The sequence below is a fragment of the Anabas testudineus genome, chromosome 5 (assembly GCF_900324465.2).
Source record: "Anabas testudineus chromosome 5, fAnaTes1.2, whole genome shotgun sequence".
Lineage (NCBI taxonomy): Eukaryota > Metazoa > Chordata > Actinopteri > Anabantiformes > Anabantidae > Anabas > Anabas testudineus.
The window spans coordinates 26,546,187-26,569,043 of record NC_046614.1 but is presented as its reverse complement, the minus strand read 5'-3'; the positions used below and the strand labels follow the sequence as shown (position 1 = coordinate 26,569,043).

General features: G+C 44.0%; 3 protein-coding genes across 4 annotated transcripts; 1 reads left to right on the top strand and 2 right to left on the bottom strand.

Annotated features, from left to right (window-relative positions):
• Positions 1–245: 245 nt before the first annotated feature.
• ctsa (cathepsin A) lies at positions 246–8,040 on the bottom strand. 2 transcript variants are annotated; one of them, XM_026349790.1, is made up of 14 exons: positions 7,936–8,040; positions 6,412–6,575; positions 6,091–6,202; positions 5,963–6,013; positions 5,786–5,872; positions 5,558–5,713; positions 5,171–5,347; positions 4,972–5,063; positions 4,421–4,499; positions 4,192–4,340; positions 3,481–3,556; positions 2,040–2,129; positions 1,308–1,409; positions 246–1,154 (listed from the first exon to the last, which is right to left on the bottom strand). In XM_026349790.1, the coding sequence occupies exons 2-14, from the start codon at positions 6,573–6,575 to the stop codon at positions 1,071–1,073; spliced, it is 1,419 nt and encodes a 472-aa protein (XP_026205575.1). In that variant the 5' UTR covers positions 7,936–8,040; the 3' UTR covers positions 246–1,070. The 2 variants fall into 2 exon arrangements, with proteins under 2 accessions (XP_026205575.1, XP_026205573.1); XM_026349788.1 differs by lacking the exon at positions 7,936–8,040 and having other exon boundaries at positions 6,412–6,614.
• An 883-nt stretch (positions 8,041–8,923) lies between these two features.
• snrpb (small nuclear ribonucleoprotein polypeptides B and B1) lies at positions 8,924–12,188 on the bottom strand. The gene is made up of 7 exons (XM_026349866.1): positions 12,050–12,188; positions 11,137–11,288; positions 10,054–10,165; positions 9,792–9,944; positions 9,584–9,713; positions 9,141–9,272; positions 8,924–9,059 (listed from the first exon to the last, which is right to left on the bottom strand). The coding sequence occupies exons 1-7, from the start codon at positions 12,050–12,052 to the stop codon at positions 9,019–9,021; spliced, it is 723 nt and encodes a 240-aa protein (XP_026205651.1). The 5' UTR covers positions 12,053–12,188; the 3' UTR covers positions 8,924–9,018.
• Positions 12,189–12,307: 119 nt separating this feature from the next.
• LOC113155279 (E3 ubiquitin-protein ligase RNF182) lies at positions 12,308–20,529 on the top strand. Its single transcript, XM_026349906.2, has 7 exons — positions 12,308–14,189; positions 16,047–16,197; positions 16,288–16,441; positions 16,799–16,866; positions 18,486–18,597; positions 18,670–18,893; positions 18,979–20,529. Exons 2-7 carry the CDS (start codon positions 16,150–16,152, stop codon positions 19,159–19,161), a joined length of 789 nt encoding a protein of 262 aa, XP_026205691.1. The 5' UTR covers positions 12,308–14,189; positions 16,047–16,149; the 3' UTR covers positions 19,162–20,529.
• Positions 20,530–22,857: the final 2,328 nt, after the last annotated feature.

Sequence of the window (22,857 nt, the reverse complement as noted above, 5' to 3'; positions counted from 1 at the left end):
GTGACAATGTCAATTGTAAAAAGCGCTCTACAAATAAAATTGAATTGAATTGAATTGAATTGAACTTGTGGCAGTCAGAATAATTACCTGTACATAATCTGCGGTCGGTGATGTGATGTTCTGGGCTCAGCAGGTCTGAACCCTTGCTGTTAGTCTTCTTACCAGTATATTTACCTATAGTACAGTGTGCAGCCTATCCCAGCTGTGTTTGGACAGAGGCAGAGGGGGATTTTTGAGACAGGACAGAAGTTGAGAACAGTTGGGTTTTTATTAGGTTTTGAACATAGATACTAGTAGTTGGTAGAACTATCTTCAGGTGAATAATGAGAAACAGAAAATGATGGAAACCTTCAACACTGTGTGTCACGGGGATGATGTGAGCTCTAATATTGTGGATTTGTTCAGCTCTGGGTAGCAGGGAGAGGGGGGGGGGAGGGAGAGAGAGGGAGAGAGAGAGAGAGGGGGGAGGGAGAGAAAGATGGAGGGAGAAAGATGAGGGAGAAAGATAGAGGGAGAAAGAGAGAGACATTCAGTGTCAGGGTTATGAGGATATTTGTTGATACTCAGACGAAGGTCAGATCATGTTTTATGATAAAAAATTAATGCAGAAAACCATGAAATTCCAAAAGGTTCACATACTTTTTTGTATTACACTGTAATACATATAAAAATGCAGTTTTAGTAAAAGAAGTTCAAGGGTCAGATTATCCAGATTGACAGCTGAGGGTCGTTTACGACTCTTATGTAGCATCTCACACTGACTCAGGTTACAGGTCAGCGGACTGGGAGAGAACTGGTCACGGGGCGACTGGTTAGACAGAAAGCGGCAGCGAGACATCACAACAGGACTTTTATTTTTCCCTTTAAAATCAACAGTTTCACATTAAACCGACAGATGGCAGTGCAGGTTTCCATGGCAACTCGTTAACTGGCTTGACTGACATTGTCCATCTCCTGCAACAGTAATATGGTTGCCGGGAGGTAAGAGAGCTGCGCTGATTAGCTGGCAATGATATAAAAAAAAAAATAGAGGATCGAGGAGGGGTCAAAGGTCAGTCAAAGGTCAGGGGTCAGTAAGGCTGCTTCTTGATGAATCTGGTGAACATGGTGAAGGCAGCGATTGGTTTATCTGATGGAACCATGTGACCAGAACCCTGGAGGACGGAGGACAGAGGTCAAAGGTCATAGATCAGCAGCAACATGAACAGAAACAGAATGTGGATCAAACTCATGTGAGCAGCACTAGCGCTCTGCCATGAGCTGATAACATCACAAGCTCAGCTGACAGTGATGTTGAAGGTGTTTACCTTGACAGTGAGGAAGGCGATGTTGTCAAACTCTTTAACGAAGCCTCCAACCTGTCGACCCTCACCATCGTCGTAGAGCCACGGGCGCCTCTGAACCTCCACCTGAGACACACATGACGTGAGTACACCTGAGACACACTTCCAAAGAAGTTGGGACTTTTTCTAAAAAGCGATGTTCGGTTTCCTCGTTGAGTTGTAGACTTTCAGATTCAGAGGTGAAGTGTGTTCTCTGCTGCCCCAGGACCCGAAGGTCACAGACATTTAACAGTGGATTCTGTCCCTGCTCTTTTCACACCGAGATTTTCCAGAGTCCCTGAATCTTTCCACAATTTTATGATTGTAGCTGATGAATAATCTAAATTCTTTGTAGTCTTCTGTTGAGAAATATTGTTTTTGAAGTGATCAAACCCATGACCCATATGTGCTTACAAAGACTGAGCCTTTGTTCATGGTTCCTTTTATCCCCAATCACAATCCCCATCCTCCTGTTACCAACTAACCTTTGCATTTAAAATCATCCACAATAACTTTAATGTTTTACTTTTCAGTTTTAGTTATTTTGTCTCCGTCACTTTTTTTCAGTGTGTGGAGTGAAAACACTGAAAATATTTTTTACACTTGTCAGATAAATAAAAGTTCAAAAAATTATAAAATCACATGTTTTAGTTTTTAAATTGCATTTTAGAAAACATGAGGTTATCGCACCTTGCTAACAGTCAATCGTGGGATTACCTGCTGGTGCAGAGACTCGACGAACCACTCATCGCCCATGAAGTTACAGGCCATGTCCACGTCCCCATTGTAGACCAGAACTCGGTACTTCTGCAGAGACACAGCATCATAAGGCCGAGGACATTCTTGCTCTTTGCCAACACACAGACACTTGTGACTGGCGTTGTTGTTCACTTCCTCGCGTACATTGTGTGTGTCTGAACAATTTAAAAGTTTAGCCATGAAGGGGGTCAGACTAGGGGAAGATCAGCCCTGACTAACCAATTTTTATTTTGTGAACTTTTATAACATAGCCAGAAGCCACACAGACACAGTTTAATGTAACAGCAACACTAATGGCAGCTGTGTAGATGAAAGTAGTTAAATGTTGTAGTAGTAGTAGTAGTAGTAGTAGTAGTAGTAGTAGTAGTTAAGTAGTAGTAGTAGTTAAATGTAGTAGTAGTAGTAGTAGTAGTAGTAGTAGTAGTTAAATGTAGTAGTAGTAGTAGTAGTAGTAGTTAAATGTAGTAGTTGTAGTAGTTAAATGTTGTAGTAGTAGTAGTAGTAGTAGTTAAATGTAGTAGTTGTAGTAGTTAAATGTAGTAGTTGTAGTAGTAGTAGTAGTAGTAGTAGTAGTAGTAGTTGTAGTAGTTAAATGTAGTTTGGTCCTAAAAACCTCAGAGACATGATGTCTAATCATATTCCTACCCTAGATGACATGACCTCAAGTAACACTGTGAGTTCTCTTCTCATCAGGATATCTCCTTTTCTTCATACATAAAAAATCTCTAGAACTGCTTCTTCCACCTGAGAAACATTGTTAAAATTAGCTGAATAACTAGTCCATGCATTTGTTACTTCCAGACTGGACTATTGTAATTCATTAATAATAGTTTGTCCCAATAACTCATTAAAAAGCCTCCAGTTAATCCAAAATGCTGAGTTCTGACTGAAATTAGCAACAGATCATATTTCTCCTGCATCAGCGCACATTCCCTGTAAAATTCGAAACAGTTATGTTATCTGCTGTTCTTTTCTCTCTCCCCTTTCCACTCACCCCAACCGGTCAAGGCAGATGGCCGCCCACCCTGAGCCTGATTCTGCTGGAGGTTTCTTCCTCTAAAGGGAGTTTTTCCTCTCCACTGTCTCCTGGTGCTGCTCAGTGGGGTTGTTGGGTTTCCTATATAATTCTATATACAGTTATATTCTGTAAGGTCTTAAACTGTAAACACTGGAAAGTGCCTTGAGATGACTTCTGTTGTGATTTGGTGCTTCATAAATTAAATGAATTAAATTGACCTGAATAGTCTGATCACGTGTACTGATGAATCCATTCTGTTGTTCTATTGAATTTATTATGCGAGAACTGGTGTTCCTCTGTGACTGTAACAGATGTTGAGCTGGTAAAAACTTTTAAACTGTGAATGAAGTCTGGTGTGAAGAAGAGCAGTTGTTCACTGACCAGAGCAGAGAGTAGCTTCAGGTACTGTTTCTTTACGTCCATGTAGATACGACCGTAGTTCAGGTTCACCTCAGCGCTGCAAAACACGTCAGAGGGTTTTAACAACTTCACGGACAAATCAGAATCAGACAGGCAGAGGAATCAGGTGTGTAACACAGTCTAAGCTAATGTCAGATCCACATTACATGAAATAGTTTTATTAAACCTTTATTTTACCAAGAGAAACTCAGATTAAATATGAACATCCTGGCAAAAGGAGCACCAACATAAAGTTTCTGTTTTTAATAACAAAACTATAAATACACACAGATGTCTCTCAATCTGTTGTTACAGTACTATAATGAAATCACAAATAACCAAAAGAAAGAAATCAAGATGAAAAGCAGTTAAGAAACTTAACAGTAAAGTTACAGTCCCTATCATTTAGCTCATTCTGCAGAGAGCTGCACACATAAAGGCTCTTTTACCAAATTCTAAACTTTGGGTCCAGTCAACAACAACAAAGTGAAGAGCACAGTTAGTAAAAATCTTCCTACACTCTGTAAATATGCTGATAACTCAGTCAAGTTTTTAAAGACCTTGGAAAGTGGCTCAACCTGCCAATAATCTGCAGGTGTACTGCTGTAGTCAGACAGGTGACTTCAGGTTGTGTGTTTATTCAGTAGTATAGATGTGCAGTTAGACAGATGTAGATAATTAGTGTAGTATTACCTGCAGATTACCCAGTCCAAGGCCTTGGGGCTGATGTGAAGAGCGGCCTTGACATATGGGTTGTTCAGATACAGTGTGGAGGGGGTGGAGTTAGTACAGGGGGGGTCCAGGCGGACAAATTGGTGCAGAGACGCCAGACCTCGTAACTTCTGCAAGGTCACAGAAAACAGGTGTAAATCATCTGTCAGGTAAGAGCTTTAAGGTAAATGCTCAGGTGACTCACACACACCTTGCTCCACAGCTGATTCCACTGATGGTGGATGAAGGAGTTTCCCAGATCTCTGATCACCAGCTCTCCACGATCCACACTGATAATCAATAACAGGAAGTCAACACCTGTCTCTGGTCAAAGTACACCTGCTGCAGCAGCAGCAGACTCTTGGTTTAAGGTTGAGTGTAAAATCTAAAGCTGCTTTCTTGCATGCACCGACATCCTGAACATGTCCGGACTTTACCCGGGTGAGCTGGGTAAAGTGTGAGCTTTGTACCACTAGTAAAAAGCTTGAATAATGTCAGAGTGAGCTCATGTGCGAGCACATGCATGCATGCATGCAAGCAGGTAATAGTGCGGAGTATTCACAGCAAGTGAGTGAGCGTATTTTTTCAGCACATCATGCATCACATCTTTCCGTTGTTGGATCGAGCTCTAACATAACGCATCATTTCTAGTCAAGTCACTTGTTCTACTGATGCGCTGTAAACAAAACACATTGATTTCCTTTTTGTCGTTCCTCATAGCTCAATAGTTTTACCTGTAAGAGGTCAAAGGTCACAACTCACCTGACTCTGTGGCCAACTCCACCTGGACAAGTAGCGTACAGGTTATACATGTTCAATCCTGAACTATAGACAATTTCCTGGACTTCATACACCTGCAGAGGAAACAGAACAACAGTTTAACTCTGAAAACCCGGTCGAGGCCAATGTCAGCATTAAAGAACTCAGACCACCTGGGGACCAAAACCTAGCTCAGACTCACTCTGTTAGTGCAGTTCTCGTCCTTGTTGTAGTAGAAGTTGCAGGTCCCATTTCTGCAGCAGAAAGTCTGCAGCTCGGTCCACAGCTTGGTTCCCAGCAGGCCGTGGTAGTAGGCAAAGTAAACCAGAGAGTTGTCATTCAGCTCGTAACTGGCCATCCCGTTTCCCACGGCTATGCCCTGCACCACAGGTGAAGCACAGGTAACACGAAAAGGCTACTAATGTTGGCACAGCACAAGCCAACAGATATCATCACTGTGTCGTATTACAATAGTACTGCAGTATAATAGCATTACTGCAGTTTGAGGCAAACATCCTTATTCTCTCTAATACAGTTTATGTATTTTTATCTACATCTAATATCTATTATAGCAGTACTGCTGCAGTACCTGCAGGTTGAGACTGGCATCCTCCATCACTCTCTCAGCAAGTGTCGGGATGTAGATTCCTCCATAACTCTCTCCTGTCAGGAAAAGCTGGTTCTTGCTGAACTCTGGGAACAGACGGTAAAACTCCTTCAAAGCCAGGTAGTTGTTCATCGATACCTGGGGAAAAGAATACACACCTGTAAACACCTGTGAGCCAATCAGCAGTTGAGTTTCAGGTGTGTCACTAACCTCAGTGTCATTCGTAGCATATTTCTGATCATCCGAGTACGAGAAACCGACACCTGCTGGAGACTCCAGGTACAACATGTTGGCAATCTGCCCAGAAACAGTTGACCAATCAGCTTTCAAGAACCACCAACACCTGAGTCACATGACTATGTGCAGGAGATTTAAAAATTTCCTGACCTTGTTCCAGGAGTTTGAGTTATAGTGAAGTGTCACGCCATCATCCTGGATCTAAAACATAAGTCAGAGATCAGCAGTTGTTGCTGTGACATCCCACAGGTGAAAGTGGCTCAGGTAAAGTCACCTACTAAGAAGGGTCCGTGTTCAGTCAAGAATCCATCCATTGAGCTGCAGCCTGGGCCACCATTCAACCACAACACTACCGGGTCTGAGGACGGGTCATTCTGGGACTCCACAAACCTGAAAACAGGTGGTTCTCAGGTGAGGAAGGTGCATTAACCAGATAATGAGCTGATGCTCAAGTAAAAAAATCAGGAAATGACAGTTGTCCCTTTAGGGAAAAGTCTTCTCTAATAAAAAAACCTGGGGTCTGATATTTTAGGATTCAGGTGAAAATCAACATGCATCAAGTGTGTCACATCAGATACAGGTGTGGTACAGGTACTGACCAGTAGTGCAGGTGTTTTCCATCAGCCACAGTCAAGTATCCAGAGTAATGCCTAAAGCTCGGTTGTTTCTGCAGACCAGGCAGGTAAGTCACCTCGTCTGCTGACGGAGCTGCGTCGCCACCCAGCAGTAACGACAGGAAGTAACACAACACCACCACTTGCATCTGGTAGCACAAAGGAAGTGACATCATGTACAACACCTGCATGCAAACAGCTTCCTCAGAGATGGGTCCTGTTCTTCAAACACTGGTATACAGATCCAGGTCCAACCAGCGAATCTGTTAATCCCAGAAGTCAAACCCGTGACCCTGGGGCTCTGCCAGCTGATCCGATGATTTTCTGAGCCTCTATTTAAAATGACTTCTAATGTTCTATGGATGTTACATGTTCTCATATTGTTTGCTCGTATTCTAACCAAACTACCTGCAGTTGACACCATAAATACCACTTCAGTCATGGTTCACATGATAACTCACCTGCTAATAGGAACACATTTGAGCCAGAAAAGATGGCAGGTTTCTTTCAGGTTTGTCCTGCAGCCAGTGTGTGGCAGGATCAACAAAACACAGAAATCTGTAAAGTTACACTGAAATGTGCTGTATGTCACTAATGTGATGACTTAGCAATTTCAGGTGTTTTAAATAAAAGGTAATGGCTGTGAATCCAGATGTTTGCTCCATGTTTGCTTTGCACTTCACTTGTAATGAGCTTTAGAAAAAAACATCTGACAAATGACTAAATGTAAATGCATTAAAACACCTCAACAAACCTTCTTCTTATCTTGCCCAAGGACACTTTGGCAGCCGGGAATCGAACCACCAATCCTGTGATTGGCAGACAACTGCTCTACCTATTGATCCACAGGAAGGGGGTTTCCAGGAAGTTCACCGGGCAGACAACACGTGACACACTTTAAGCTGTTGATAACTGATCAGTTTACACATTTCAGATAAACTGACGCTATGTCTCAGCCAGGACTTTTTAAATGACCTTTCGCCCTTTGAAAGGAGACATCTTAAAATGTTGGATTTATGAATTAAGTTTGGCGAACAACAGAACAGATGTGAAACACGCAGCAGATGGCGCTACTGGGTTAAAAACGTGATTTTAGCAGAAGTCCGTGTTTGTGGTTTCGTTTTACATTTCGTTACATCAACTCATCGATCTCTGATTTTGTTGGTCGTTACTTGTATGGCGAAGTTAGTCTCAGGAAAAAAAGTTAAATCCTGGCATTTCTGAATGAGGGTTGGCAAAAAAAATCATCGACAGACGCGGAGCAGTTCATGTAACCTACATTTTATCTGACACTGACCTTAATAGTGATGAGTGACAGACAGTAACTACAGAACTTTACCACCCGTTCACCTAATTAAAACCTGGCGGCTGAATATGTAAGATTCTGTTTGTTTAAACCCGGAAACGCTACTCAGGCTAACAAACAGAAACATCGTTAACGGAGACAAACAGCGAGAATTAAACGTGGTTCTGAACGGAGATTCCGTCAAACTCAAACTCTCCTCTCACCTTGTTACTGTCCGACTTCACCTGGTTTCACGTTCAGCAGGTAAACTTGTGGCTGCAGCTGCCGACAGTAAAGATTCACTGCAGGTCATATGACACAGGTCACATGACCCCTTCCTTTGTTGTCACATGACAGGGAGGGGCGGGGTATATCTTCACGTTTTACACATAATTATGACGTCACAAACACAAGTTACAACGTCTGACGACGACGTCATAAAAAGCACTAAATGTCGGAGCAGGAACGTGACATCATCCTGATCCAGATCTGATGCAGTCCATCTGGTCTGAGGCAGACTGGACCGAGCCTGATCCAACTGGTCTGAGGTGGACTGGACCTTGTGTTCAGTCTCAGCATTTTCACCTTTCATGCATCAAAGTGAAACAAATGAGACCTGGTCCACATATAGGTCTTGTGCCGGTCTGGGAGCTAGTCTGCTGTCCCACTTCCCTAGCTCTTTGACGGTCCTCTCATTGTTTCGGGAGACAGGAACACTCACATGGACAAAGTCCTTTCATTCGTGACCTTGTTTGATGTAGAACGGGGCCCCACTCCCCTAACCCACAAAGCTGGACCTAGTTCTCATCTGAACCTGGGGCATGGACTCTGTCCCATCATGTCTTCCGTCTCTCTCCACTCATCAGTGTCCAGGCTCCCTGAAACCACATCCTGCAGCAGTAAAGTGACAGTTTTCATCTCCAGCACATTTTATTCCAACCAGGCCAGTGAGACCATATCTGTCAAACTGAACACATCTGTCTCAAACAGTAAGCTGTTGACAGTGACTGACAGTGTCAGCTCCGACTCAGCACCCTCCTACCCGATCCAGGTCTACAATCTCTGTCCAGGTGAGTCAAACAAATGTGTCAAGTTTCTACCTGAAGTAGAATCAGTACGAGGAACAGTAACAGCGCCTACCTCTTAAATATTGAGGTGATCTGAACTATAATTGACTGTTGCTCCACACTTGGAAAGTGAACACAACACAGCTGAATTCAAACGGAGGAACTTTATTTAAAAAACAACCAGACAGTTTAAAAAAAAAACAACTATACAATAGGCGAGTGTGAGGGGGCGGGGCTTCTTCAGGGGCGGGGTGGTGGTCTCATCCCAGGAGGAGGCGGTCCTAAAACGGAGCAGAGGGGATAATGATTATTGCTACAAATAGATTGGCCCCACCAAACTCATCTCCATGGAAACAGCTTACCTCTCATCCCTGGGGGTGGTGGCCTCATGCCTGGGGGGGGGATCCCCATCGGAGCTCCTCGACCCGGACCAGGAGGCATCCCCATTGGAGGGCCCATTGGAGGCCGCATGCCAGGGGGAGGACCCATCATACCTGCAAAGAAACAGGAAAAAAACCAATCGGAACACAGGAAGAAAAAAAGGGAGACATAACAACCAATGAGTTGCCAGGGTGTGGAGTTCGCAGCACTGCAGCCTCTTCTGGTCCAGAACCAGACTTTCACTAGACTCAGTTTGAGGGAGCAGGAATCATCACAGCAATCATCAGGATTATTATAGTTCAACGTTCCTTCTTCAAGCGTCAGATGGAGAAGAGTCGGTCCTAGACCTGATCTGCGAGTCATCAGGAGGGCGCAGGGAGATTTTTTTTTTTTTTGAGGTTCAAAAGTTTGAATCAGGTCTCACCTGGAGGGGGGGCGCCTCTGCCCATTGGAGGTGGGGCTCCCCGTCCAGGCGGGTACTGTGTGGGAGCCCCCGAGATGCTGGCTCCTGCTGCTGCTGCAGCAACTGTCCCTCTGCCCTGGGGGGTCATCACCTGGAGATGCGCAAAAAACAACAACAGTCATCCCCTGAACACATGCACCTTTACAAGATGTGTATTTGCCATGGTCACCTGCTGTGAAGGGCCGCCCACCCCTCTGACGGGACCCGCGAGTCCAGCTGGAGCCTGAGGCATTGGAGCCCCTGCAGGGACCCCGCGACCTGCTGCACGTCCCACACCTGGACCCCCAGCCACGCCAGCTAACGGCACCCGGGCGATGCCCGTCTGAAAAAGTTAAATAGTTGAGTAATATTCATTAAGTTACACCTGGGGGCAGGAAATACAGATCTTTATTGTTAAATATAATAATTTACCAAGTGCAGGCGACACTTACGTCTTTAGGAGGTGGACCCTCCACCGTCATAGAGACCAGGTTCTCTCCCCTCAGCAGAACTAGACCTAGAACCCTCTTCTCCTCCCTCTCGGGCTGCTTCGAGTTTTTCGGCCTGTGGAGGAAAAATGCGATCTCATTACCCAGCATGCCCCAGTGCTGGCAGACTCATTACCCAGCATGCCCCAGTAGAGAAATCCCTCTCTATTCAAACTGAGATTACATTGTACTACTACTTGTAGTGTTGCATTGCGGTTCTGTGCAGTATACAGGGGTTGGGATCAGACACCACTACAAAATGGGAAATACAATGGGGAAACCCAGATCTGTGTCCCAATCAAATCTCAGAATTGCAGATCGGTTCACTACTACACAGGATTCACCTGGTACCCCAAACCACCAGCACAGGGACAAACCTGGCTCCTCTCAGAACTAGATTAAATCAGTCAGTGTGTTTTACAGGCAGTAAACACACTGACTGTGTGTAACACAAATCTAACTCTTAAAACCAGTTAGTTAGATTTTACCTGGAGAAAAATGATCCGACATGTTTCCATGTGACCAAGTTTCTAATTGGCAGAATATAAACAGTAAATGGTGCGCACTTATATAGCTAACTGGTACTCGATGCTCTTTTACACTGCATCTAATTCAAACACATACACTGATGGCAGAGCTTGGGGTTCAGTCTCTTGCCCCAGGACACTTAAGCATGTGACAGAAGGAGCCGGGAATCAAACTACTTATTGAGCCACAGTCACCTCATGTGCAGAACAGACTAGAGTAGTGGAGCGAAGCAGCTGCATGAAACCGTTACACGAGCTGAGTGGCCCTAGTTTTTGAATCAAATCCATCTAAAACATAAAACTGAATCACATGGTGGTCTGGAGAAGTCGGGTTAAAAATCATCAGTCAGTTGCATTACAGCGCTGCAGCAGCTGTGTGCAGAAGTCCTGTAACCTGGTGAACAGAGCTGAACACAAGCAGGTAAAACTTTTGCAGCTGCTGCTGCTTATGATAACCAACGAACATGTCACTGTCACAGGATTACAGGCTGATACCCCCACAGGTAAAACCAGGACCTACTTGATCTTCCTGAACTCATCGCAGTCACACAGGATCAGGTTCATGTGTTTGTCAAAGGCCTTGAAGGTGCCGATGAAGATGCGACCGTCCTGAAGGATGCACCTCATCCTGAAGTCGATGTGCTGCAGCATCTTACTGCTCTTTCCCACCGTCTGTTGGCCAATCAGAGACAGAAGTTAGTAAGACATTAGCAATCCATACATCCAATCAGCTGGCTCAAATAAATTGCAGCTTTCAACTGAAAATACACCTGTACCTGTGGATTCAGGAAATAATTACCTGGCTGAATCCACCTGAAACTGAGGAAGTTATACATGAACTTCTGGTACAGAACAGAAGTGAACACGGTAACGGAATACGGATTTAATCATTTAAAACGTGAACTCTTCGTATTTACGAAAGGCTCGGTTCAGACGGAGGCCCGTTCACAAGATTTTTATCCCTATTCCTGCCGGTCAGACCCGCAAACCGGGTTTAGACGACTTTGTTTTTCAAGCCTCACATAATCCGGGGGTTCTCTGTGCTCCGGAGAAATAAACGGTTCTGTGTGTGCTCGGTAACACGGATGCAGCAACAGGAACATTAATTCAGCGACCGAACCGACCGTAACACCTGGAGTTAGCTGCAGAGCTAACAACTAACATCACAACTATACGTCCCAGTAATTCACCGGTATTTTGTTTCCCAGACGCCGTAAACGGACCGGACCTGCGTAAAACTCGGTACGAACCTATTATTGTCTAGACTGAGGATTTTAAACCGTCTGACTCCGAACCGAGCGGCTGCTCAGCAGCGACGTAAACTAAACGTTCATTCAAACTCCCGCCATCGTTACAATAAAACCACAAATCGGTCAAATACGAACAGTACTGTGGCGGGCCGCCTTCTGGCTCTCTGCCTGTTAAACACTCACCATGTTTGCGGTTCTGATGGCTCCGATTCCTGCCGGATTCACCGAACAAACCCAAAAAATTGACCCGCGGCGCTCCCGCCAGGCCCGTCTTTATCAGAGACTCAAAGGAAGTGACGTAGGGAGAGCGTGCCTCACCAGACCTAGTCCGAGTCCAACACAGAAACCATTAAGAGTTCCGACCCTAACACAAGAAACAATGTTCCTACTCCTGTGATTTGGATTTGCTGACAATAGGATTTGCTGCGCATCGGTGTATTCATATTTGTATTACCTTATCTTTTGTCGTTAATATTTCTTGATAATACTTTTTATAAAGAAATGACAGAAACACGTTTAAAGTCAAAACGAAACAAAACTGACAACAAACAAAATACTGTAAGGACAAAAAATGACAAGATGCTCTCCTTTGTTTGTTCCCAGGAAACATGTGGAGCAACTGAACGTTTCAGGATCATGCTGAAGAATCCGAATTCATGACATTTCGAAAGACATTAATGTAATGAAATGACATTATTATGAAACTTCTCCCATTAAAAACACTGAGTGTACTCTAAAAGAAAACAAGTTATTTTTTACTCCCCATTGTTCCCAGTGTTTTCAGTGTTCTCAGTCTTTCCACCATCATCAGCTATGTTTACTGCACAGGGCAGGTGAGTCAATGATTTGTCAGGTCAAATTTGATTTGCTGATAATTGGTTGAGAGTGAATAAGAATAAGTTTTTCCGATGCGATCATGTTTATGTTTATAGACATTTATTATATTTCCATGTTTTAGCAGCAACAGTTCGTTCTCAGCCTCGTTTGACAGGTGGAATAAATCATTTCTTAAATAATTTAAACTGACTAAATCTTTATTATTTCGTCACTTGTCTTTAACTTTTTCTTTATCCTGCTGCCAAATGTTCAGAGTGCTGAGCTGTACACAGATTCTGCAGGGAGGGAACCACTCACCTGTCCAACCACTCACCTGTCCATCCATGCCCCTACTCTGCTCTGATCGGCCCAGTCTTTGAGGACGTGATGCTTTCTCTGTGTCTGAGCTCAGACTGAAGCCTTCTTCAGAGGGGCCGTCTGAAATAACATGTCAGTGCAGAGCTCTGGGTAAACTCCCCAGTGCAGGTGTGACAACCTGCCCCAGCAGGGGGTCGGTTCACTTGTTACCTGTGACATGTAGATTTACTAACAGACAACAAAGAACATTGAATATACATTTCTAATTAAAAACTCTCTGTAATGGCTTTTATTTTGAAAGGAAATTAAGCTGGATCTTGGAGAAACGAACCGATCCGGTACCACATTCTCTGTCCTCTGCTGGCTCCGGTGCCGCTGAATCCATATCGCGGTTAGTTTTTCAACATCACAGTCATGTCCGTTAGTTAATAATCACAGACTGAACAGTCTGTGTTTACCGATCCGGTCTCCGTCCTCTGATCAGCTGTTCCCGTCATCCCGCTGCGGGCCGGTTACCATGGCAACCCGGGCTCCCACCGTCGGCCGCGCGCCGCAGTGAAGCGGAGGAGAGACGGTGAGTCACCGAGGACGAGACCGGAGACCAACGGACCGACACCCGGGAGACTGGGACAGGTCCGTAGACCGTTAGCTTGGGCGACGAGGTTCGACGGACCGTGGCGACGGTGGCGACCGCAGTGTTGCTTCGCCATCAGCAACCGGACCGGATTGGGAATGTGCAACAGCTGCAGTGTTGCTTCAGCCTGAGAGGACACAGCAACCGGAGTGTTGCTGCAGAGACACAGACCTCAGGCAACCACAGCAACCAGGCTTTTGCCACAGAGACCTCCAGCAGCCGCAGCAGTATCCCTGCAAATAGACTGCTGATGTTTATCATGTTGCTGTCAAGCTGACGAAGAATGCAACAACTTGACTGATTGATCAATTTAACAACAAAGCAACCAGGAAACATATTTCTATACAGCAACTACACCTATCAATACAAGGCAACAGAACGTCGAAGATTTTGATGAGCAACTTCTAATATTCAGTAATCATGTTGTACAACCTTAGGACAACTACCGCAACAAGGCCGCCAGCAACTACATGAAGAGCAAGTGGTGACCAGACTGTTGATGTTTCTGCAACCAAATCTACAGAAACCAGCAACTTAACCTCTGTGAAACCTCAGGTGAGCAGCAACATATGTGTTTAATGACATCACTGTGTTGTCAGAAACCATCTGGTTCGGTAACAGTTGTCATCATTTACAGACTTTAAATTAACAAAGTACACGTACTCAGATACTCTAGATATGCACCGTGTTTACTGTATTTACACTTTCTTTCGTATATGTGGTCCAGGTTTATGTTTGAACAGGGTCTTTAAAGCTCCAGGATCCACAGACAGTCCGATCTGTGTCTTACATAGGAGATGATACAGGGAGTTCAGGTAGAAAGGTGCTGAGTCAGCTACAGGAAGTCAGAGCAGAGACATGAACGGTGACACGAGTCCTTCTACGGTCAAACAGGAAGTGCTCTGCTGCAGTTTGGATCATCTGGAGGTTCGATTGAGCCACTGGTCCTGGACTCAAGAAGCTGGGTGGAATATTCAGACGTATGGTTTCCGATGTTGTACAGGGACAATCTTTTGTCTGACAGGACGAAGAGACGTACTTGGTAAAGTTCAGTTGGTCATCAGTGAGGATCCCAGATTCCAGCAGACTTGTTGCTGTGTGGGAGGTTTTCTGTTCTGAGAGACACGCTGAAACGCATAATGAGACAGTGAAGTCATCTGATGGAAAGGACAGGAAGAGCTGTGTGTCATCTGCGTAGCGATGATGTTGGATAGATGGAGAAGAGAAGAAGTTAAAGAACTGAGCCCTGCTGCACACCTGTGGGAAGACAATAACAGATGGACACTTCACCTAGACAGGCAGAACCTGAACCAGCATGATTCATACACATTCACTGTTCATGTACTGTTCTTTGCTTGTGTAAAGCTGCTTTGTGACAATGTCAATTGTAAAAAGCGCTCTACAAATAAAATTGAATTGAATTGAATTGAACCAGCAAAGATCTGAACCATCTGGTGGTTTACAGTTTTAGAATCTGCATACAGACTAGCAGGATTAGAACCAAGGACTGTCTCCCAGCATGACTAGAGAAGGGGAACCTGACAGCCACTGACCTTAACTTTCAGATGGACGAGAAGTGTGAGAGTGAGAGCGGTTACCCTGTGCAGCTCTCCACACTGTGATATTATGGGCTGTAACCTGCTGCTGCTGTGGTTCTAGCTGAGCCGGGTTGTTAAGATTGTGTGTCTTCATCCTGCTGAAATGACTGAGGACGACAAACCTTTAAAATCAGTGTTTTATTATTGAGATTCTGATCAATGAATCAGCTGATCACATTTGACGCTTCTCATTGGCCAAAGTGAGGTTCAGCCACAGGTATCAGCGTTGCCATAGTTACATCAGCATCCCCAGTGCCCCCCCCCCCCCCAAGTTATATAACAGCTGCAGTCTATAAATACACCCAGCACTGGTTCTGTGTTGCTGTGCGTAGTTGCTCAATAAATTAACATCAATGTAAAATAAATAATGTAAAACAGAAACACGACACAGTAAAACCCATGTTCTAATGTGTTCAAGGTTTACACTGATGAGGTAAATACAGAACATATGTGCATGTAAAGTGGGGTTCAATCAGTTGGTACAGGTACCATCAGAAGAGCCAGCTCAGTACAAAGAAAAACACCTTCTCAGATCCCGGATTATTTACTGTGTTTAACACGTTACGTAACGTAGGTTCAAACATTTAGATTTTATATATTTTAATTATATCTTTCTGTCTCTGTAGAGTTAAAATCTGTGAACCAGCTCAGGATCAGCTAAGGTTAGGGAAATCCTGTCTGATGTGGACAGTGACCTGTCTCTCTGTAGATGGACGTCCTCTTAAACCGTCGAACATTGGTCGCTCTGGAATCAGTTACAAGTCATTAGCAGCAGAAGCACATCAGGTAAAATCTGGGTTTTTTTATTCTGCAGCTGAACGCGGCTCATCGGGATGTGTTTTACCTGTCAGTAAGGTGACGGCCTCAAGTCGAGTTAAGCCCCAACTGCGATCCAGGTGGTACTGACAGCCCATAGGATGAACCAGCTGAAGGAGGCGGAGCCAGGACGAGAGGTGGAGGGCAAGGTGAGATTTCCCATCAGCCCTCACTGCAGCATCACCCTTAACTTTGGTACAAACCGATGTTTTAAACACCCTTTGGTGTGGTGTGTTCAGGTGCACACCTGGGCCCAGTCTCTGGTTTACACTCTGGAAGAGCTTGAGTGTAAAATCTGTTACAACCGATACGACACTCGCAGCCGGAAACCCAAACTGCTGGGCTGCCTGCACCGAGTCTGTGCCAAGTGTCTGAAGAAGATGGTCGACATGGGTGAGTTCACACTGTCAGGTAAACTGACTAACACTGCGTTCACACCAGTGGCAAATGGCGCAGCCACAGCAGCTATTCATTGTATACAGAAACCTGGCGTAGTGATCAGTTACAGACCTGAGATTTCAGTGAGTTCAAATATGAAGACTTGGACTGTGTTCTGAATACAAACCACTGAATTGAGAAATTAAAACACTATGTCAAGTTTGTATCTAAATCCCAATTTTTGGTCTTATAACCTAATATCAGAGTCACCAACCCACACAAACCAGTCTGTGCAGTAGTCAGATCCACCATTAACCAGTAAGATCCCATAATTGTGACATCATCTATAGTGTCATGTGGGTCTGTTCTCAGGAGAGTCTTCGCCATCTGTCATCAGCTGTCCGTTCTGTCGCCACGAGACCCACATCCCTGACGAAGAGGTGAGACTTTAATTAACAGACAGATGAGACTTTACTCAACAAACAGCTGAGACTTTAATTAATGAGCAGGTGAATTTTTTTTGAAAGCTGCAATAATTCATATTTGACAAATTTTCTGAGAAATTATGTGGAAATAGGATGAGATGTGTGGTCTGTCAGCTGTTACATCCATTTACATTTACATTTACATTTAATCATTTATCAGACGCTTTTATCCAAAGCGACTTACAAGTGAGGAACAAGGCAAGCAAACAAAATAGGTAGAAAAGTTTTTTTTTTTTTAAGTGCAAAGTAAGATGATGAAGAGTTCTGTTTTCAGCAGTTTTTAAATATTAAAGTGAGGTGGCTGAGCGTGCAGAGTTCTGCAGCTCATTCCACCATCGTGGGATCACTGAGCTGAACAGTTTTTCTTGGTGTCTACTGTGTGGTGCTGGTACCACCAGACGTCGTTCACTGGTCGAGCGCAGTGGACGGGAGGAGATGTAGACCTGAATGATTGAATTGAGATAAGTTGGAGCTGTAGAGTTGACCACTCTGTAGGCAAGAGACAGAGCTTTGAACTTAATCCTTGCAGCCACAGGAAGCCAATGCAAAGATCTGAAGAGCGGTGTGACATGAGACCTTTTTGGTTGATTGAAAATGAGGCGTGCTGCCGCATTTTGAGTCATCTGCAGGGGTTTGGTCGTGGATGCCGGTAAACCCATCAGTAGTGCATTGCAGTAGACGAGGTAAGATCAACACCTGTACAATGAGTTGGGTCGTGTACTCCGTCAGGTAGGGTCTGATCTTTTTGATATTGTGGAGGGCATATCTACACGACCTAGAGACTGTGGTGAAGTGTTTCGTGAAGGTCAGCTGATCGTCAATGATAACCCCCAGGTTTCTGGCTGCCTTAGCGGGGACAATCACCGCAGATCCAAGCCTTCAATTAGTTTCTTTTACGACCTACAACCTTGACACCTAGCAAAACTTATAAAAAGAGCAGAACCAATCAAAAAATTTTATTTCAATCAAATGTAGAAGGAAATTGTAGAGAAGCCCACTGCAGCCACATGCCAGGTGAAGTGTGGTGCAGCCTTAGCTTAGCTGCTGTTGTTACAACCATCTCATTATCAAAACATACACAAAGTTCACACATCCTCTGGAAACATGTTAGATGTTTGTATAAACTCTGAAGGTCACAGGTCACTGAACTTTCAACCTCGTCCCTCGACATTATGGCTAAACCTAATTTCAGGAGAACGGTGCTTTCACACATGTAGAAATTGTCTAAGTCAGACATGTTCTCACACAGGAGGGAAATTTGCTTGATTTCAGTGAGAGGCAGGGGCACCTGTGTAGAACATGTGGGAGAACGGACGTGACACAGTGGACATTACCTGGACTTTGTACTGGGGCACTCACAGGATAGAGTTGTGGCAATAGTCTAAAGTGTGTTTTGGTTCAAAGAAAGCATGTGAAATTAGTTATTGTAGCTTTAACCTACAGGTGAGCTTTTGTTCTTATTGGACATGTGAAACGAACGTTTAACAAACAGGTAAAAAATTCTTGTTAACCACAGGTGAGCCTTTAATTACAGGTTAAACAGAACACATTAAAACTTTCTTCTTTGCCTTCAGGTGTGGTTGATGGAGGACGACCGACACATCCTGGCTGTTCTGTCATGTCAGGACCGGGCCCGGCGAGGTGGAGGTGGGGGGGAGGTGGTGCTGAGTCCCAGTAGTCTGACAGGCAAGTTAATTTTTCTGAACATTAATGTCTGTATTTAATGTTTGCAGAGGTATAAGGTGGTATGTTTGTCAGCAGGAGGCGTGGATGCGTCCCATCGCTCCTCAGACTGCCTTGTCATCACCATCATGGAGCTCCCTGAGGAGTCTCCGTCCTCAGACTCACTGAGCATGCTCAATGTAGTGGGTCTGTACCGGCCGCCCAGCCTGGATTCCCTGCCCTGTAACCTGCCGGCTCAGAAGTGTCACACCTGGACGTCCAGCAGCTTCCCCCGCTGTCTGCTGGGGGCACTGTGCCTGGTCAGTGCATGTAACGCCAGTCAGACCAGTCCAATGTCAGTGATGTGTGCTGTCCTCACAGGTGTGTCGTTATGTCTGTGTACAGGTGTACTTCAGCTCCCTGCCTCTGGGGATTTACCTGCTAATGATCGGTCAGCTGTGGTTGGGGGTGGTCCTGGTGAGCCTGGTTCCCTCCACGCTGCTGCTGCTCGTCCTTTATGGCTTCTGTCAGTGTCTGTGCCATGAGGTGATAGAGGCAATGGCCACTCGCACAAGCACACTGCCATGACAATCACAACATTCTGCCATGACGACAATAACGAGGACAGCAACGTCAGTAGCTTAGAAATGAGAACTGTGACAAAATGTTTGACATGTTTGATCAGCTTAGAAAATCTAAAGGATGATGTGAAAAACAGGTGAACGGACAAGAAGTTATCAGCGTCTGACTGCAGAGTCAGATTCATGGACCATGTCTGGAATTACAAACTGAAGCTTCCTCCTCAGTAAAATCTGGTTCAACAGTTGACGCATCAGCTTGACTGTTAGAAGCTTTTTCCATTCTGTAATGTTATGTCTCTGTGGTCTGACGTCAAAGCTTCTTGGAAGAAACAAGCTTCCATCCACTGAGAATCAGAAGCAAACAGAGCTGAGAGTCTGAAACTGCATCAAAGACATTTCTGAAAATCATTTTAAAAGAAGAACACAGTCACATCTGTTGTTGCTGTTTAAAGGAAGAATCAGTTTCAGAATTAAAGTTGACAGTCGACCTTAATCTTCCTCTGGAAGATTAAGATTAGTGGATTAAGAATCTCACTGTACTAATGTTAGCGACCATTTAGCTCCTGAACTGGAGCAGACATAGACATACTAGAGAATATAAAACTAATAAACATTTTCTCCAGGGGACAAAGACTAAACCCAGATCAGCTGCCAAAATTAATCTGCTGCCATGACAACGAGAACTGCTCAACACCAGAAGAACATAAACAGAACAACACTGAGAACAAAGACTGAGCAACTTTCTGTGTGATTAAAACCTGGACAACAGAACCTGTAAACTGACACACCTGTTTACTCTGGCCCCGCCCTCCTCTGAGTACCAGCATTGCCCTCCTCCCTCCCTGTAGGTGACAGCCGATCAGTAGACGTGATGACATCAAAACAGGGGTGCGGGGTTCTGACATTTTCCTGTCCTGATGGACAAACTGAGAAACAACATGGCCGTGTCTGAAATCACTCAGTTTAATACACAGCGTGTTTGTGTGTGTTGTAGTGGTGTCTGAATGGTGTAAACCTATAAAAATTATACAGTTCACTCAAAGCTTCAACAGTGGAACAAAAATAGTATTGTATGTGGCATGTAATGCCAACAATCCCACGATGCACTGCTTCCTGTTTTAAAAACAGCTCAAACAATAAGTGAGTGATTTCAGACACAGCGCATGCTCCAACTGTCAGCCTATCACAGGACGTCAAAGCTGAACCGCTGCACTGTGCAGACTGACACACACTTCAAATATGATAAACGCTAATTAAACTTGTTGGAGCAAACAACAAACTGTTTAACGTAAGAATCTGTGTCTGAATTCTCCTATTTCTGTGCCACAGCATACAGGGAGGTGACGTTTTACACTTTTATCCAAGGCGACTTACAGGTGAGGTACAATATATATATATATATATATATATATATATATATATATATATATATATATATATATATATATATATGTACATAAAAGCTTTTAAGTCCAGAGAAAGATTCAAGTTCTGTTTTCAGCAGGTTTTTAAAATTGAGACTGAGGTAGCTGAACATGCAGAGTTGGGTAGATCACCTGGGATCTTTTGAGGTGAGGTGAGAGGACCACAAGACGTCGTTCACTGGCAGAACGCAGTGAGTTGGAGGGATTGTAGACCAGGATGAGGGAGTTCAGATACCGGTGCTGTTGAGTTGACCACTTTGTAGGTAAGATTTAAGGCTTTGAACCTGATGCAGCAGCTACATGAAGCCAGTGCAGAGATCTGAACAGTGGGGTAACGTGTCCTTTTTACTGATCAACAATAAGCTGCTGCATTTTGGATCATCTGGAGGTTTGATGGTGCAGCTGGTAACATCGTCAGTAAGACACTGAAGTAGTGAAGCTGAGACACAACCAGAGTCTGAACAATGAGTTGTGTTTTACAGTCTGAAAGGTAGGCTCTGATCTTTGTGATGTTGAAAAGGGCAAATCTGCATGATGGGGAGACAGAGAAGATGTGGTCAGCAAAGCTCAGCTGATCATCTATGATCATCCCCTGGTTTCTGGTAGACTTAGTGGGAACAATCACTGACCCTGTGTTGATGCTGAAGTCGTGTTGTGTGTGTCTGTTCTGTCTTGGAGAGGTTGAGCTGAAGATGCCTCTGTCTCATCCAAGCAGAGATGTGTAGTGAGGCAATGGAGTCATCTGGTGGAAAAGACAGGAAGAGCTGTGTGTCGTCACATAGCAATGATGATGGATGTAGTATAGATGGAAAATAGTTGTTGTAGTGGTGTCTGAATGGTGTAAACCTATAAAAATTATACAGTTCACTCAAAGCTTCAACAGTGGAACAAAAATAGTCTTGTAGGAAGATGTCTGCTGACCTGTTATGTCACTTCCTGTATGTGTAGTGGGCGAAGCATGTGAACAATTAGCTGTGTTTAGTTTCAGTAATGAACCTAATAAACTTCCAACACTGAGAGACAGACTCAGACTAGTATATTACTGTTACTTTACTACTAATGCTACTACTACTGTACTGCAAAAAAAGACTCAAATTTACTTTACAGTGAATTGATCAGTAACTTGAATAATAATTCTGCAGCAAGTAAATCAGGTCTGGACAACACAACTCAGCACTTTCTGATAAGTTGTTAACCATATTACCATTGCTAGAACGATAATCTATAGACAAAGGTGATGGTATCAAACATCAGTATGCATGGACACCTAAATCATTTTTAAGTTGACAGACTGATGTTTAATAAACTTGTTATCCTCAAACATGATAATGACATTTTGTTTCTGCATGGTAAAGACTGGAACAACTATCTACCCGTGAACACCTACTTAAATTCTATAAATAACCCTGATATGATGCAGTGCACCTGTACAGGTGAATCTCTGCCCAAATTTGCCTACGAGGCAAAACTGAGAATAAATAAGGAGTCTTCTGGGAGGATTCAGGCTCAGCTGGCCTCTGAGTGGTAATTAAAAACACTGACGATCTCCTGAGAGAAGAAGTGTTTATAGAAACCTGCCTGATGCTGAACAGTCCTCCATTCAGAAGAAGAACCAGCAGCAGGTAGGACGATAGGTTTATTCTTTATTCACAGCTCAAACATCTTTTTAATTTTAAAACTGTTTTTAGAGCCAGAGCCTGACTAGAGTTCAGAAATGTATCAATAACATCAGGACAGAGACAACTGAAGGAAGAAGTACTCTGATCATTAACTTCAGTAAAAATATTATTGCCACAATGTGGAAATACTCCATTACAAGTAAAATTTCTATATTCAAAAGGTTTATGAAGGGAAAGTATTAGCTCAAAAAATGCATTAATGTGTTCACTGTAGTGTTGTAGCTGATTTGAACCCTTTATACCCCGTTTGATCACATGTTCTGAATTAACTGAGGTGGAGCTTAAAGGTTTGTGAACGCTTTACAATTTTCTGCATCACGATAAATACGAACTAACACAACTGGACCCCTAGGACCCCTACTGGAGGTTGGGTTCAATTCAGTTCAATTCAATTTTATTTGTAGAGCGCTTTTTACAAATGACATTGTCACAAAGCAGCTTTACACAACCAAAGAACAGTACATGAACAGTGAATGTGTAAGAATCATAATAATCAGATTGTCCCTATTGAGCAAGCCGAGGGCGACAGTGGCAAGGAAAAACTCCCTGAGAAGGCAACAGGAAGAAACCTTGAGAGGAACCAGACTCAACAGGGAACCC

Coding starts and splice junctions, on each gene's coding strand:
- ctsa (XM_026349788.1), bottom strand. CDS start 6,602: ATGATGTCACTTCCTTTGTGCTACCAGATGCAAGTGGTGGTGTTGTGT. Junction 5,714..5,785: donor ATGCTACGAATGACACTGAG/GTTAGTGACACA, acceptor TCTTTTCCCCAG/GTATCGATGAACAACTACCT. Junction 5,348..5,557: donor ATGCCAGTCTCAACCTGCAG/GTACTGCAGCAG, acceptor CCTGTGGTGCAG/GGCATAGCCGTGGGAAACGG.
- snrpb (XM_026349866.1), bottom strand. Junction 9,273..9,583: donor CAGAGGCGCCCCCCCTCCAG/GTGAGACCTGAT, acceptor GTTTCTTTGCAG/GTATGATGGGTCCTCCCCCT. Junction 9,060..9,140: donor ACCACCCCCAGGGATGAGAG/GTAAGCTGTTTC, acceptor GCTCCGTTTTAG/GACCGCCTCCTCCTGGGATG.
- LOC113155279 (XM_026349906.2), top strand. CDS start 16,150: ATGAACCAGCTGAAGGAGGCGGAGCCAGGACGAGAGGTGGAGGGCAAG. Junction 18,598..18,669: donor GAGTCCCAGTAGTCTGACAG/GCAAGTTAATTT, acceptor TATGTTTGTCAG/CAGGAGGCGTGGATGCGTCC. Junction 18,894..18,978: donor TGCTGGGGGCACTGTGCCTG/GTCAGTGCATGT, acceptor GTCTGTGTACAG/GTGTACTTCAGCTCCCTGCC.